The sequence below is a fragment of the Ornithodoros turicata genome, chromosome 7, assembly GCF_037126465.1.
Source record: "Ornithodoros turicata isolate Travis chromosome 7, ASM3712646v1, whole genome shotgun sequence".
Lineage (NCBI taxonomy): Eukaryota > Metazoa > Arthropoda > Arachnida > Ixodida > Argasidae > Ornithodoros > Ornithodoros turicata.
This window is the reverse complement of record NC_088207.1, coordinates 20,140,395-20,156,236: the sequence shown is the minus strand read 5'-3', so window position 1 is coordinate 20,156,236 and position 15,842 is coordinate 20,140,395. Positions and strand designations below refer to the sequence as shown.

The 15,842-nt window shown below is 46.9% G+C and overlaps 1 protein-coding gene across 2 annotated transcripts; it reads right to left on the bottom strand.

Annotated features, from left to right (window-relative positions):
- Window positions 1-1,375: 1,375 nt before the first annotated feature.
- LOC135400299 (solute carrier family 22 member 2-like) lies at window positions 1,376-15,842 on the bottom strand. 2 transcript variants are annotated; one of them, XM_064632109.1, is made up of 11 exons: window positions 15,745-15,842; window positions 14,366-14,755; window positions 13,901-14,004; window positions 13,215-13,369; window positions 12,985-13,153; window positions 7,651-7,798; window positions 7,409-7,506; window positions 6,916-7,121; window positions 4,060-4,250; window positions 2,163-2,299; window positions 1,376-1,828 (listed from the first exon to the last, which is right to left on the bottom strand). In XM_064632109.1, exons 3-11 carry the CDS (start codon window positions 13,975-13,977, stop codon window positions 1,669-1,671), a joined length of 1,341 nt encoding a protein of 446 aa, XP_064488179.1. In that variant the 5' UTR covers window positions 13,978-14,004; window positions 14,366-14,755; window positions 15,745-15,842; the 3' UTR covers window positions 1,376-1,668. The 2 variants fall into 2 exon arrangements, with proteins under 2 accessions (XP_064488179.1, XP_064488180.1); XM_064632110.1 differs by lacking the exon at window positions 2,163-2,299.

Below are 15,842 nucleotides of genomic sequence, written 5' to 3'. Positions count from 1 at the left end.
CTGTCTATTGATAAGTCTTGAGGAAAACTAACTAACTGCAATAACTACTTACCCGAAAAGCAACTATAGTAGATAACTAATTCATCTGAAAAAGAGTGTAACTTTCAGCTGTAACCAGTTACGTTTTTCAGTACATTCAAAATCGTAAGATCGTTGCAATAATATTTGAAAGCATTCGCATTTATTTTCACTATCGTTTGCCACATGTTATTCGTTGCTCACACAACTGTCCGTAGCTATAAAAGAATGGAGATGTGAAAAGAGTGGGGTGTACCCTGTTACCAACTTTTATTAATAAAACATTTAAAGTACGCTAAAAAAAATCCACCCGTCAAAGTTCATTCCTCCCAGAAGCACGCTGTGAAAGTAAATCATAATGGGCCTGTGCATGCCCGCTATCGAGTATGGTTACACGCAGTGTTGTACATAGCGGTACAGTTGTACACAGCGGTGTTGTACATACTAGTAGCCCCACTACCGTATTTGCTACTTTGTTCAGTTCAGTAGCGGAGTAGTGATCGCGCTACATTTTAAATTGGTAACGGAAAAAGTTTTTCCGCTACAAATACGGGTATAGCGGCGGACACTTTCTCCACTACTAGAGTCACTAAATAAGCTACGCTTCAGAGTAGCGACACTGAGCCGCCATGTTGTTTCGGATGACCTCCAGCCCCACCTCTATTTTGGCAGTAGAAATAGATGAAGGTGAAGTTCAGCAGTGGAAGAAGACGACACTTCGAAGAGGGCCAAATGGATGGAGCTGGAGGTCATCCGAAACAACATGGCGGCTCAGTGTCGCTACTCTGAAGCGTAGCTTATTTAGTGACTCTATCCGCTACCGCTACTTTTCATAATATGGAAGACGTGGAGCACAGCGAAAAAGTGACAGAACGATGAAGCAGAATTTCTGCTTGTTATCCCTTTTGGTTACTTCTTAATCAGGCAGCCTGATGTAAACAATGTTCCTGAGTGTCACTAATTTTCATGAGCTAAGCGAAACTGAATAAACCAGAGGTATGGCCGAGCAGCTTAAGGCGTCCCCGCCCGTTGGCGGTAGCCAGGGTCGTGCTGAAGACTGGGAGGTGACGGGTTCGAATCCTACCACCGGCTGTGCTGTCTGAGGTTTTCCCTGGGTTTTCCGAAGACTTTCCAGGCGAATGTCGGCACAGTTCCCCCATGAAGTCGACATAGGAGGCAGACCAACTCCTCTGTCCCCCACTCCTTCCTGCTGCCCTCTCTACATCTGCCCACATCTGTACGGCGCTCATAGCCACAGTTGCTCCGCGGCGCTAACACGAAATTAAAAAAGAAGAAAAAGATGTTGCTAAGAAAGTCACGCAAATTCAGGATTGGGGACACTGATCTATAAGCTGGAATGAATGGTGTGCTGAACAACGACTGCAGCCGAATCATGTCGACGGGCCTGCCGAGAGGTGGCTACCGGCTACTCTACTTTGAAGAATAAAACTGCTCTCTGTATTGCACGTTTGGGCCTTGAGGGTAAAATAAATAAATAATAAGCGAAACAACGGACGTGAGAAAATCGGTATCGTATGTGTAATCGCATTATCTACATTATTATACATATAAGATCATGCATCGTTTCATCGCATTTCAATAGGCCTGGTTCTGGTAAAACCCTTATGTGTGAGCCCTTAGCTTGACTCGCTAGAGCGCGCTACTTATATCCTTTAAGTAACTCATTCGAGATGCTCGTTCCGAAGAGAAAGGAAGTTCTCCAAGTGATCTCTCCTCTACAGGAGTCACAGATTTCGTAGTTTCTTCCGGTCTTCTCTTGGAAGCCTTTGCAACCCGTAGAGGTTCTATTCTGGTGGGGAAAAAATACAAGGTGGTCCGTTACAACTTGCATACTGCTGCGCTCTAATTACCATACGATACGAGGAACGAGCAACAAAGTATACATGTAGCGCATGCGATTAAATGGATTGCGACCCGGGCGATACACGTAGATCTGGACCCGCCCTGCCTGGTACGCTAGGACGTTTCACAGCCACTTATAATGGTGTGCGCTCGTACGAGCAGCGAAAGGCTAGCCATTTCAATGTGAATGAAAGAGCGGTCTGATCAGTATGGGCTTCCCGTCAGCACGATATTCTTTTCAGGAATGCATTATGTTGTCAATATCGCATTCTGTTACGTACCGAAAGATATCCTGCTTCTTGGTCACCTCTGGTAGAATGACCATTCTTGTCTCAGGAAGCCCGGTTACGAGAAACCCGGCAACTATGCAGGCCACCGCATAGAGCGCCGTTTGAGTCACCTCTCCAGACACAATGTCCTGCGGTGAAACGTCCAGCGTCAAGCTTGATGCCACAAAAACATGAATGGATGCGGTTGATCTTTTTTTTTTTCTTTTTGTCACGAAATCCCCGCTTCGCCATTCCGAGCTACACCTCCACGTCGGTGAAATTTTGTGTAACCGTAGAAAAGAACTACCAAAGAAAAGTACTTGTTTGAGTGACATGCCAAACCTAATTTTTAGGTTCCTGCCAGTGACAAATCCCCGCAATCCCCGCACAAATCCCCGCTTAATAAACTCAATACACAGTGCGCATATACTGTATTGCGACGCCACAAGTTTGCGGCTATGACACAAGGTATACATCTGCAAAGACTGTGCTATTGCAACGTAGTTTTTTTATGTCACTTTTATCAAACCGGTTACTATGTCACTTCTTGTTTTGAGCTACAGTATATTGTTTCGGATGACGGCGAATGTCGTGAGAGGCGCCATCTGCGTCGGTTGTACTGCTATACTGTATGAAAAACTTCGCCATAGGGTGAATGCAATACCAGTATTATTGTATGCTGTGGACTGGCCTTCAGCATGTTATGTGGTGAAGTGCTGTTTTTAGAGTGTAGGCTATGAGAGCAGTGGTGGTTTTGCATATACAGGGTGTCCACGCTAAGTGTGAACAAATTTTTTAAAAATATATATAGCATTTTTTCCAAGATGAACTCAATTGCAATATAGCATATGCTGAAGGGCACTCTCTAGCAGGGCATTAGCAAAGTCCAAAGGCAATGTCTTAATTAACTTTCATTAATTAACTTTTTAATTATAAAAGCTACAAAGTTGTCCCAATGAGAACATCTGTTCCTTTCGGTCACCTGATATCGTAGCCGTTTTCAGAACAAAAATCCGCTCGATAGATCGCCCGCAAAAAAATTCGTGAAGGAACGCCATTTTTTTCTTTATTTTGTTCATTGCGCTTCTTAGAAGACGCGTATTTCCTTCATCCCCAACGGCAGAGGGGGAAGGAGCACAGTGCCGCCTCATGCGTCGAAGATGAGCTTTCCCAAGCAGCACAATATACTGAAAGTCGAGTGCAATAGGGGTAGACGGTATGCGTCTTATCAATGTTCTTTAGTGTCACGAGTCTGTTCAAGGCCTTCCACCTACCCGTCCACCCCTATTGCACCCGACTTTCAGTACATTGTGCTGCTTGGGTTAACTTGCGGAAACAAAACAAAAACAAATGTGTCGGGTGACTCTATCGAACTGGCCTTATCTTGGGTTGCATTTTCTTTTAATCTTTTTCCAGGACGCGAGAGGCGATAGTGTGCTCCTTCCCCCTCTCCCGTTGGGGATGAAGGAAATACGCGTCTTCTAAGAAGCGCAATGAAGAAAATAAAGAAAAAATGGCGTTCCTTCTCGAATTTTTTGCGGGCGATCTATCGAACGGATTTTTGTCCTGAAAACGGCTACGATATCAGGTGACCGAAAGGAACAGATGTTCTCATTGGGACAACTTTGTAGCTTTTGTAATTAAAAAGTTAATTAATGAAAGTTAATTAAGACATTGCCTTTGGACTTTGCTAATGCCCTGCTAGGGAGTGCCCTTCAGCATATGCTATATTGCAATTGATTTCATCTTGGAAAAAGTGTTATATATATTTTTTTAAATCTGTTCACACTTAGCGTGGACACCCTGTATACATATGCTGCGCCAGAAGCTCTCCCCGTCTCCATCATTACTAGTTTTGCAAAATGATGCCATGCTAGATGCTAAGGGATGAGATTTCGAACATACGTACTAGCTTTCCAACAAGAACTGACAATATTCCTCCCACTCTGCAGAAGACGCAGCATATGCAGACGGAGATAGTTCTCACAGAGGTCGGGTTCATTTCCACCATGTACAGGAGGACTACAGTCACGGAAACCCCGATAGAAGAAAGAGCGAGTGTTCTCAACGTCATCTTCACATAGTGTAGCGCCTCATCACCTGCAAACCAGGAACGGAGAATAATATATGCGTGTAAACAATATGCGAATACGTGTTTGGTTATTACGTCAAGCACTGCATATAGTTACGAACCCAACCCCTTTTGCGACTTTCAGTGGCTAGATGGACGTAAAGAGAAAGGCAAACGTTGCTGTGGAGGATCCTCCACAACGATGCTTGACGCTTCGTGTTTTGATGTCAGAGTGATAAAGTACACTGCTTTCACACGGCGAACTGAATACGGAGGATCGTGAGGCACAGTGAGACGAAAAAGTTCGTCGATTTTTGCATTTCTGTACAACTTTACATTTTAACTCCAGTGGCTGGAACAAATCATACTGGCAACGCAAAATAAGCGCTGCGACAAGCGACAAGCAGACCCTCGTCACTGCATGCACCAGGCTCGGGCAGAGAGTTACTACCAGTGGGGGAGTATGATACCTCGAGCGTACAACGAGTTAATTGATGGAAAGTTAACTTCGAACGCGTAGCAGGACTCAGGGCGTCTCCTGCCTCATACCTTTTAGCAGTGCCGTATCAGGAACGTCGGGGTCGACAAAATAATTGGGTATTTTCTTGCTCAGAAAACCTTCGTATTTTCCACGACCCGCGGCATTCTCTCCTGCCAGACACTTGGCTTTATGTACAAGCAAAAGGACAATCAAATGGGTAGTAGATTTACACGTAAGGTGAGTTAGCCAATTTGTGTGGCGACATGCTGCACGTGCCGCAGGGTAGGACTCCGGATAATAGGCGATTTCAGATATTGCCCTTGTGCTCCGCACGGGGGCCCTCCGTCGCCCAAGTCACGCGCATCGCGCAATGCGTCATGGGAAATGGTTTGCATTCGTGCTCGCTGCCTGTTGCTCGAAGTTGCGGGAGGTGAAGGAGAAAGAAAACCGAAACCGTTTGCGCTCTTCTTCTCTCTGACTCATGAAAACTAAATCCCAAGGTGCAGCGGGGCTTTCGCAACACGGTGCTCTCTGGTGGGCCATCCATGCAATTTCTGAAATCGTCTATTTGCTGGGATTCTTTTGACGTGCGCCGGAGATCTCTGGCACACGGTGCTGGAAGCAATGCTCACCTTCCCAACACGGCTACCGTCCTCGGCTATAGGATCGGACCCTCGAGTACATTGATTCAGTGTGCCCCGTGTGCTCCAGTAACGCCGTGCCCAATCACACAGTGAGATGGACACACCAGCGCGTGACTCAGCGCGAGCAAACGGCGTGTCATCGTTTGATTCTAATTCCGTGTGATTCCGCTTTCATTTCCTCCAGTCGTGAGGCGTATGATTCAGGTCACTATTGTTGTATGCCACAAAGAAATCTCATCAAAATACCTCTTCGTCGTCGAAATACGTCCGCCAATACCATTTGCATACCGATTGCCGATTTGCGGGAACTAATGACGATGTCGCACTGTTCGACGGATAACGTTCGTAGTGCTTTTCTAAGGTTCCCAAATGAGGCAGATATCGGCAATGTGATACTCTGCCCCGTGCCTCACTGTGCCTAGAGCAATCATAAGCGCCAGAATCTTCGACAACGTGCGTGCGATAGCTTTGATGCATATAATTATACAGGGTGTTTGCTCTAACGTGTGCATATGTGCAATGATCTTTGAGAAGATGACACGTGGCACGTTTGATGGTGCTAGGCGCATACGCTTTAAACATATATCTGAAGACGCTGATGAACCTGTTTGAGGAAGCAATCTTGCCGAAACGTCACTTCTTTTCCCCTGTTTCCCCTTTGTTTTTTCTTTCGCCGACCTTGAAACATGCCACTTTTACGCACTGTGCTGAAGGGCTCCATTCAGGGCAAAAAGGGCTATAGGATAAAAGCAGCGACAATGGTATGCGCGATAAATAATCACAAGTTTGTGTCTTTCTTTTCGTCATAATGAAACTGCAACAATGATACTTACTGTATCGTGCTAATTACGCAATATTTAGACTTTCTCCGCACGGAAAAGAAAAATAGACATCTTTAGTTTGTAATGCGCTTCGCTTCATTTTTGGTATTGGCGACTCTTAATATACCGTTGGTAACGTCATCGTCAAGTTACTGCACCTACCGAAACCAATGATAGCGTGCGTGACTCAGAATCTCATCTGTTGATTGGGTCCTGCTGTACTAAGGGGTAGGGGTACATCGAAACTATGTATTTATTCGCACCCCAGTTAGACGGCCGGTTCCGATGAATGTATTCATAAATAACAAAGACGGTTAGGAGCATCAACTGTTTACTATATACATAAAAACAAGACTTTCGTGCAGTAGGCTGCACTTCTTCAGGTTTTTCACAAAACAAAACAAAACAAACAAGACAAAACCTGAAGAAGTGCAGCCTACTGCACGAAAGTCTTGTTTTTATGTATATAGTAAACAGTTGATGCTCTTAACCGTCTTTGTTATTTTTGATTCTGCATCGCCTGAAACTTGTACATTGTTTTTTCTTCACGTTCTACAATGTATTCATAGAAAGAAACATTTTTACAGCTTTGAAATACATCATACGCAGTAGGCAGTAGGCGTCTCGTGAGACATAATGCAAAGCACATTGTCCTATGTCCATGCATAAAACCAGGGGTATTGCCGCACTTTGCCCTAAAGCCGACAAATCTGTCCTATATGGCCTTTCACGATGGGTGCCAATGTACCTGAGGTTATGAAGCTTGCAGCCACGCTGGCACCTGATGTCATAAGCACAGAGTATGAGAGTGTAGGTCTTCGTCCAAACTGCTCAACGCATAAATAGGCAATGTACTGGCGTGGAATTAGAATGCAGAGGCTGACAGCCCAATGCAAGTCTTTCTCCGCTGTTGCCACCAGCGTCATTCCATAGAACGTAAAGGAGGTTGCGAACCTGAAGACAAACACCGGTGAAAAAAGGAAACGTGACGTGAAAAGTAGCAAAGTGAAATACATGTATCTACAGGGTTGTACTACAGCATTTCGTGCCGCTCGGACTGGTTTTAACCCAATATATTTTCTACTATTGTTTTTATTATTATTTTTATTGAGCAGTCCAGCACCGGATTTCCTTTGGTTCTGTGCTTTGATTCTGTGTAAAATTATGGCGTCAGGTATTCCGTAAACATTGACACAAAACATGACGGCGTATGAGAAAAGAGGCAATGGTTCGGGTCTTACCACGCATAGCTGAGGATGATGTTCGCGTGCAGAAGCTTGTGTTGAAGCAGGATCTTTGTATACGACACGTCAAGCACGCCACATATTATTCCTTCTCCCTGGAATAATATAACGAATCTGTACCTGCCGTCAAGCTGGGAGTCAGCGGACCCCTTGACCCGGACCACAGTACTTTCCGCTGTTCGCGATGCCTGCTAATGTAGGAGTAATTGCGCTATGAGTTGTAATCAGTTTCAACTTACTTGCTTTACTAAGGTCTTGTAATTACGCCATGATTCACGAGCATGCTCGATGCTTCTTCCATTCACCTTGGCTATTGCCAAAACAGCGTCTTCAGCCCTCTGCAGCTCCCACTTCGAGATGAGCCACCTGGGAGACTCTTCGACCAACCTAGAAGGATTGAATCTCTTGGTGAAACACTATTTCTTGACATCTTTTTGGCGTTTCTCCTCCTTTCCGCCTTTCTAGTCTATACAAGTGAGTGTCTCGTATTGTCTTATTCACCTACACAGTGCAATAAAGAACAGCTTTCCAAACGATAGTTGGCGAGGACCTTGCTGTCCAGCGCAGTTTCTTTCTTAAAGTACGCTCCCATGCCGAAGCGCATCTAGAGGGGAGGAGGTGAAGACATCCTAATCACCTCCCCCAATTTATGTCTGCTCGGGACAGCTCAGTCTGTTCATTTCAGGGACGGTTTTCACTTGGCGACACTCGACGAGACGTCGTGAGCGGGCGGCGGAAATAGATGCGCATTTCCGGCGTTGGGAGAGGAGCGACGTCAAGCGACATCGGCGAGAGCTGCCGAGTAAGATACACTGGTGACCACTAAGGTGACACAGAAAGGCCACGCCTCCTGATTTTTCTTCTGCTTTGGACGACGGAATGTCACTGCACTCTAAAAGCAGAAGTTCACTGCATAGCACGCTGTGCGCCACCCACTTTCATGAATAATAGGGTTATCGCTCCTGAGTCGGAGAGAGAGGGCGTACGCCTTTTATGGCAATTGTCATATATCCAAATTGCCACAAAAAAAGGCGTACGCCCCAACGCTTCCAATCAGAAGCGATAAACCTATATTCGTGGCAATGGTTGACTAGGAGCGTGCTATGAAATGAAGTTCATTTTAAGAGTGCTCCATGTACGCACTCTTAGAAATGAACGTCACCACGTAGCACGCTCCTTGCCAACCATCATCCCGAGTGACATCGTTGCCTCCACTGATTTGTTAAAAACGTGAGGCGTACACCTTTTTGTGACACTGATGCAGAAATGTTAGTTATCACAAAAAGGCGTACGCCCCGCTCTTTCCAAGAATCAAGAGTGACAGAGGTATCACTCTCTACAATGATTGGCCTTCAGCGCGCTTTGTGGTGAAGCTTTGTTTTAAGGGTGTAGGAACATGAAAATTGTGAGCTCTGACCGGGAGGCGGAAATGCGCCTCTACTTCCGTCGCCCGATCACGACGTCGCGTCGTGCGACACCAAGCGGTGATGATGATGATGATTGAAATAAAAAAAAAGGGGACTGTAGCCCTCATCACGAGGGCCGGCTACCCCGGATCACCTAAGGAAAGGAATGCAAGACACATCCACCCACACCCACTGGAGATGTCTCGAAGCGGCGACGAACGCCACAGACAGGGTCATAGCCCGTCTAACAGCTTGGTGTCCCTTAAAAACTGTGTAACGGCTCGCAAAGCTGGCAGTTGAGTGCTCGGTGACCATGGGCCCAGCACCTTCTGCACTCCGAAGGGTCGATTGTCAACCCGGCCTAACGCAGCTACAAGTCTGTCACGACACTCAGAGTATCTTGGGCACGTAACTATAATATGTTCGACGTCTTCGATTGAGCCACAGACTGGACAATTAGGAGAGTCCGCCTTCACAAGCCTGTACAGGAGTCTTGCACTGTATGGTACATTGAGCCGGAGCCTGTGAAACAATGACGTAAGCTGCCGTGGCATGGATGTTGGGAGGACCAGGGCTAGTTCGGGGTCAACCCGGTGCAGAAGGGAAGATCCAGCCTCGCCACAAAACCATTGATCTTTTGACAGCTTATGGCTCAGAGACTTTAAGGCACTCTTGGCGTCCGCCTTCGTGAAGTAAACACTACGGAATGTACTATTTCCATGTGCTTTCCCAGCGTTGTGATCTGCCGCATCATGACCGGTGATCCCACAGTGGCCACACCAAGCGAGAAATGGCCCTTACTGTTAGTTTTTACACGAATAGCATGCGGAGTACCAGAAAGCGAGGGGTTTGTAATCCTTTCCCAGAGAATGGGGTTTGTAATGGCACCAAAATGAAGAAAAATAGAGCTCTGAAGCGCAAAATATATTCTTATAAAAACTACTGTTCCTTCCAGTTCTTTATGGATAAATCGGGAACGACACACGTCTCTGTTCACTTCACATTTTCAAAGGCCAGTAGCGAAAGTATGCGCATCACATGTACTTTCATGCGAGATTCATATATAAATGCATATTTTTGCACGTTTTGGCATATTGACGCGCGGCGATAATGGGCGGCGACGAAAGGCCTCGGCTGAGCCGAAGTGGTGTCGCAACAGATGGTCAAGCGAGAGGCGGGTGTGAAGAGGTCTGTGAACCTGAACCAGGATGTGCTACGCCGACGAAGTTGTAGTTGTTCTTCGTCAATGTCCTGAGCAGCAGCGAGTGCATCGGAGGTAGGCGGCTGCACGATGAAAGAGACGCTCGCAATCCAGCTGAGGACGTCTCCAGGAGAGTTTGCAGCGCTGGGGACGTGTTGAATGTCCGTGCGAAACTTTGAGAGATAGGCCAGGTGCCGGATTTCCCGTGGCGAGTATCGGCTGCTCGTGGACCGGAACGCGTGGTCCGTTACGATGGTGAATTGCCGACCTCCGAGAAAGTGGAGGAAATGGCGCACTGCAAGCTAGGCAGGTAGCACTTCGCGGCAGGGGGTACTGTACTGCTGCTCCGGCGGCTTGAGGGCCTTGAAGAAGAAAGCGACTGGTTTCCACGCAACATTGATCTTCTGAAGTACTGCACCGGCAGCAATTCCTGCGCGTCGATCCTCAGGGAGTTTGGGTGTCAAGTTCCGGATGGGAAAGCATGGTGCAGCGGGCGAGGTCGGTCTTGATCTTAGTGAATGCGGCATCGGCGTCCGGACTCCACTGAAGCGCAGACGAAGGTGGCTTTTGCCCGCCGAGGAGGGTGTCCAGGAGGGCGCGCAGTCTCGGCACAGCGGGGTATAAAACACCAGTAAAAACTGACGAGGCCGAGGAAACGGCGTAACTGGCGCAAGGAATGGGGCGAGGGAAGTTGGTGATCGTCTGTACCTTGCTCTCGAGAGGAGCAATATGCCTTCGGGTGTCACCTTGTGGCCCAGAAATTCGGTAGTTGAGACGGCGAACCCGGATTTCTGTATGTTGACTGCAATACCATGGGCAGCCAGTTGTTCGAAGAGCAGCCAAAGGTGCAGTTCCTGTTCTTCTGGCGTCTGCGTGTAAGGTGCAGGTAGACTCGCACTGCGCTGCCACTTGGAAAACCATCCCACCGGCTTTTGGTGCATGACCCGATACATAGCGAAATTAGCCCAAAATACTTTCCAATACGTTCTTCGCTTTTCCTCAGACCTTCCATGCGGTGCGAGACGATGACAGCTTTGTCATTTACTGCTACGGCGTTCTATGCTTACTCTATATTTGCCAAATGGGCTAATTTTGGTTATCTCTCGGCAACACAACTGCTATAAGTACGACGTTAGTAAGCCTCCAACCATGTCAGCAGTCCCCACAGCGTCTGGCGCGTTGAAAAAAAAAAAAAAACTGGCTCAGTAACGGAGGGTGTATCGAGCATCAATAAATAATTTCGTGCTGTGACGATCATGGTGGCATAACTGAAACCTGCGTACGCATTGGGCTCCGGGTACGTCTGCGGGCCTCCGGGTACGCGTCGGGTTGTTCGGGGTAAACAACGAGATTTGGCCGAGGCAGGCCTACAATTAGGGACGACACAGACAAGTAAGCCTCAAGCCGGGTGCGGATGCGGGTTGCACCGATCACATTGCTGGGTGTGCCGGCTGTGCAGCGCACGGGTACGGGTACAAATTTCATACCCACACTCATCTCTACTGTTGATGTCATGACACGCTTTTGTCTTCACATATTTCTTCACCTGTCATGGTCACAGTTTATCATATTCACCGTTTCTCGCAAGTATCGCCGGTCTTGACTACTACAATATTCCTATCACATACGAACACTCATTCACACATACGAACATTTCGATTTGTCTCACAGGAAGGGTTGCAAGCGTGGCAGTGAACAAAATAATGATTGCTTTACAGAATTGAATAAGAACACGTGTTAAGCAAGGATTCCACACTCTAACGGTAATATCAACATCATTATTCCTGATTGTTGTTAATAGTTCATGGTAGAACAGGTTACAAGCTCATAATGCCCTATACTTCGATTTTCTTTTTTCTGACGCTCAAACCGACTGGCATAACAGGGCAAAGTTACACTGACCGAAGCGCTCAAAGGAACCAAGGAAAAAGTATCACTATTCCGCAATAGGGAATTTAAAATGATTGCTAATTCTGATACGTTGTAGAATTTCATAGTTTCATCTTCGGCATTGGTTACTCAAACTTCCTCGTGCTGTGCACACTAGGAATTTGGTGGTTTGCGATGAACACCGGGAAATTCGTGGTGGATCCAGATTTGCTTGAAATTTAAAAAACGACAACTATTACAGTAAACGTAATTGGTAAAAGCATTGGCAGCTATGTACACATTTTGCATTGAAATATGTAATGAAACAAACTTCGAACTTGCCGGACGCTGCAAAATTAACTCGTAAATTAACCACTACAACACAGTGTAAAACAGTGTGCATCAATATGACAGCGGTGACGAATTCCCAGCGTCTTTCAAGCGCTGCGAGAACTCTGTGCAGCTGGTGTACATGCAATGCAAGTAGCCCTTTTGTCTTCATTCGCATTACAAATATCGTCCAGCTCGACAATTTGCTTGCATTAGTTGCTGTTAGGTCAACCACAGAGCAGTGCCATCCGTATAAATACATGTTGACTGAGAGCGATTCAGGCCGCAAGAAAATACCACAAACCAATACCGCGCCCATAGAGAATTTGCGTTCCGACTTCACACGCAGCCCCACGCCAAACCTGCCCGCAGGTGGCACGCTGCGTCGAGAGTACGGGGTGCGTCCCGTTCACGTTGGTTCGTAGCTAAAATTCTGGTCTATAGGAACTGGACACCCTGGACAATTTCCCTTTTTTACAATTTCGAAGCATAAGATTCACGTTGAGTCAGTACGCCATACATGATTTGTTTGAAAGCGACGGAGACACCGCATGAAAATTGTGGAGGCAATAGAAGAAGCAGTTCTCCACTTGAACTGCAGTACTGAAAAAAATTTGACCAGAAAGTAGGTGAAATAGACAGCATGTTTTAGCACTCCGTCCACAACTGACAAGAGTTTCTGCGTCTCCTGTACCACCGGTATCTTCTACAGAGCGCAAGACATACAGCCCTTCATCCCAGGGAGTCATGTACTTGACCACACTTACGCGAAGCTTCCGAGGAGGAAACACATTAAGAGGAGGAACATCGCCTGCAACGTCCTCCACTTGAAATACATGTCCATAAAAGCTCTCGCCACGATGACGCCGACCTCAAAGCCCGTGAAGGTAAGGGCGCCGTAGAGACCTCGGCTAGAGGGAGGTATTAACTCCATGACTGGAAATAATTTTACGAGATCCAGTTTAGAGCGAGAATAATTCCATGTTCCTAACCGTACCTAAAATGTAGCTGGGCAGCGCGACTGCACCCAGGGTGAAGGTGACCCCGCATCGGAAGCAAACAAACAGAGCAAACGATATGCTGTTCAGTGCGCCAACACTGAAGATGACACTCGCAGCGGAACAAACGCACACTACCGGTTTCCGCCCGATACTGTAAAGCAAACGGGAATTATTTAGTTTCAGGAAAGGCGAAGGCATTTTGTGTTCTGAAATATCAGATGTTGCAAAAGGTGTTATGTTCAGACGTTGAGAAGCTGTAATAGAGTAATATGAAACAGTGATTTGAGCAGAACGAGTGGCATAAGTCTTGTAATCAGGCGCATTGAGCAGGAGGGACGATAGAGAGATAGACATATATATGCACTAATGATCTAACCCTAACCTAGTCCTGTCACAGGCTACAACCTTCCGCCTCCATCAGTCGGCCGCATGCAATAACGATCTAACTCTAACCTATGCGTGCCGCATGCTACTAGGTTCCGCCTGTATCAGACAGTTGCATGCAATCATACGTTCCTACGACAGGACAGATAAGTTCATACGAGATATTCGTTATTGTTCACCAAATGCACCACTGCGTGAAAGTCGATCTCACATCTATCCAAAACCTCTTTCTCCCACAGGCTTATTCCTGGCGCCTGCAATAACGATCTCACCAGTCGATCTCCAGAGTCGATCTCACCTGTCTGAAAGGATCCCCGATGCCACCAATCCCAATAGAGCACTTCCCATGTGAATCGCCAAAGCTGAAGAATGCATCCATTCCAAACCACAAATGGTGTCCCACTGCATCACGAATTGCGGGAGATATTAGCCAATTGGATTGTTTGATAGACGATGAATGTCAAATCTATATGATGCGCGCCGCGTCAACTCTTAAGCGAACAGCACTGGAACAGGGCCTATCTAGCCCAGAACCTGGACAGTGAGCGTGCCCCACCAGCTTCCTGGATGAAGCTGAATGGGGCATCAGCATAACACCAAATAGGCTACATTGTGCTACGGGACGCGAGCGGAAGCAAGCTGGAGACATTAAAAATCGATACTTATCTATATTGATATTTAAGATAAAAAGCTACTTAAAATCACAAATCGCTCGAACCTATGGCTCAGACGTAATTACAATGCGCTGGCTCAAACTTATTACCTATTGAGTGACGGTTCCAGTGTGGCGTGTTTCATCATATTGCCACTTTGTGCAACGAATAGTTGAACGATTAGGGCGAGATGAGTTGTGTTCTTGGTACATTTCACATTGGCTGTAGGTTCCGTCCTCTTGGATAGGGATGCTCATGTTCTTCCAAGCTTCTGTTGAGATGTTCATGTGTTCTGGAGGAGAGCACCAGTGGTCCTGTTCAGGGGCTACCACAAGGGGCCACTGGTCGTTCATGGAGAACAGCATCATCGCGAGCATACAGTGAGCCAGTAACAGACTTTGATATGTGGTCGTTTCTCCTAAGACTGAAGTCAAATCGATATCTGAAGACACCTGGTGCGTGCTGCGCTGTTGAATGCTCTGTGTGGTTACCTCCGAACCCTGCGGGAAAACAACCATGCCGATAAGAGTGGGTATTTTGATGAGTTGGCGGGCTGGCGGGGGGGAACATGTGAACCTGGGAATATGGCGAACATGGGAATATGTGAACGAGCATTGAGTGTAAGAGAAAACACACGCTAACACCTAAAAATCAGTCTTACTACACCTGAAGATGTTCAACCACAGCCTGCATGTACTACGCGGTACAGAAAGGCAAACTATGCCGTACACACCATGCGGTTTCCTACTCCCTTTTGCCCACCAGCGACGTCTGCTCCATGCGCATGCGCCCTCTTGTTGACGCATCCTTCCGGCTCCATCAGTCGGCCGCATGCCTTACCTGCTGCGGGCTACATCCTCCCTACTACAATAGCGATCTAACCATAACCTATTCCTCCACAGGCTACATCCTTCCGCCTGCATCAGTCGGTCGCCGGCACAAAACATGAGTTAAAAACGGAAAGACCATTTGGGGAAGTGGGTCGCGCCCGAGAAACAAAGCCCTGCGGGAAGCCATCACAGCGTGCGATAGCTGATGAATCCTTTTTCGGTTTTTGTGATCTGTCAAGAGGGATCACAGTTGTCTGTCTCATTTATCAAATTGCCACAAGTATTTCCAAATCCATTGAGAAGACGAAATAGGCAACTGCAACAAGAGGACTGCAGTGCAAAGTGGTCCCTCTTGTGTCTGCGCTCTCCAATGTCCCTACCGTGTCTCGATAGCTCCAATCAGCATGAAGAGACGCTACTACGACGTCACAAGCTATGTGACGGCGGACAGCGTGTCAATTAATTTTGCCCATCCGAATGATCTTTAACGTATTCTGGAAGTTTAACCCACGGCAACCCTTGCGTATAGGACGATATGCGACAGCCACTTTGGTTCATCGTTCGAGCACGCAACCTTGAAGTAATGTGTGATTATTCACGAAGATGCTGGAATGGAACAAGGTGCAGAGCATGATCAAACATTACTGATTATACTATACCGGGATCTCTGGTGGAGCACCTGTAGGCTTGCTCATATGGTTCATTCCAGGCGATTATAGGTATTTCAGTAGCTTCCGTGATATTCCGAAGACCAGCT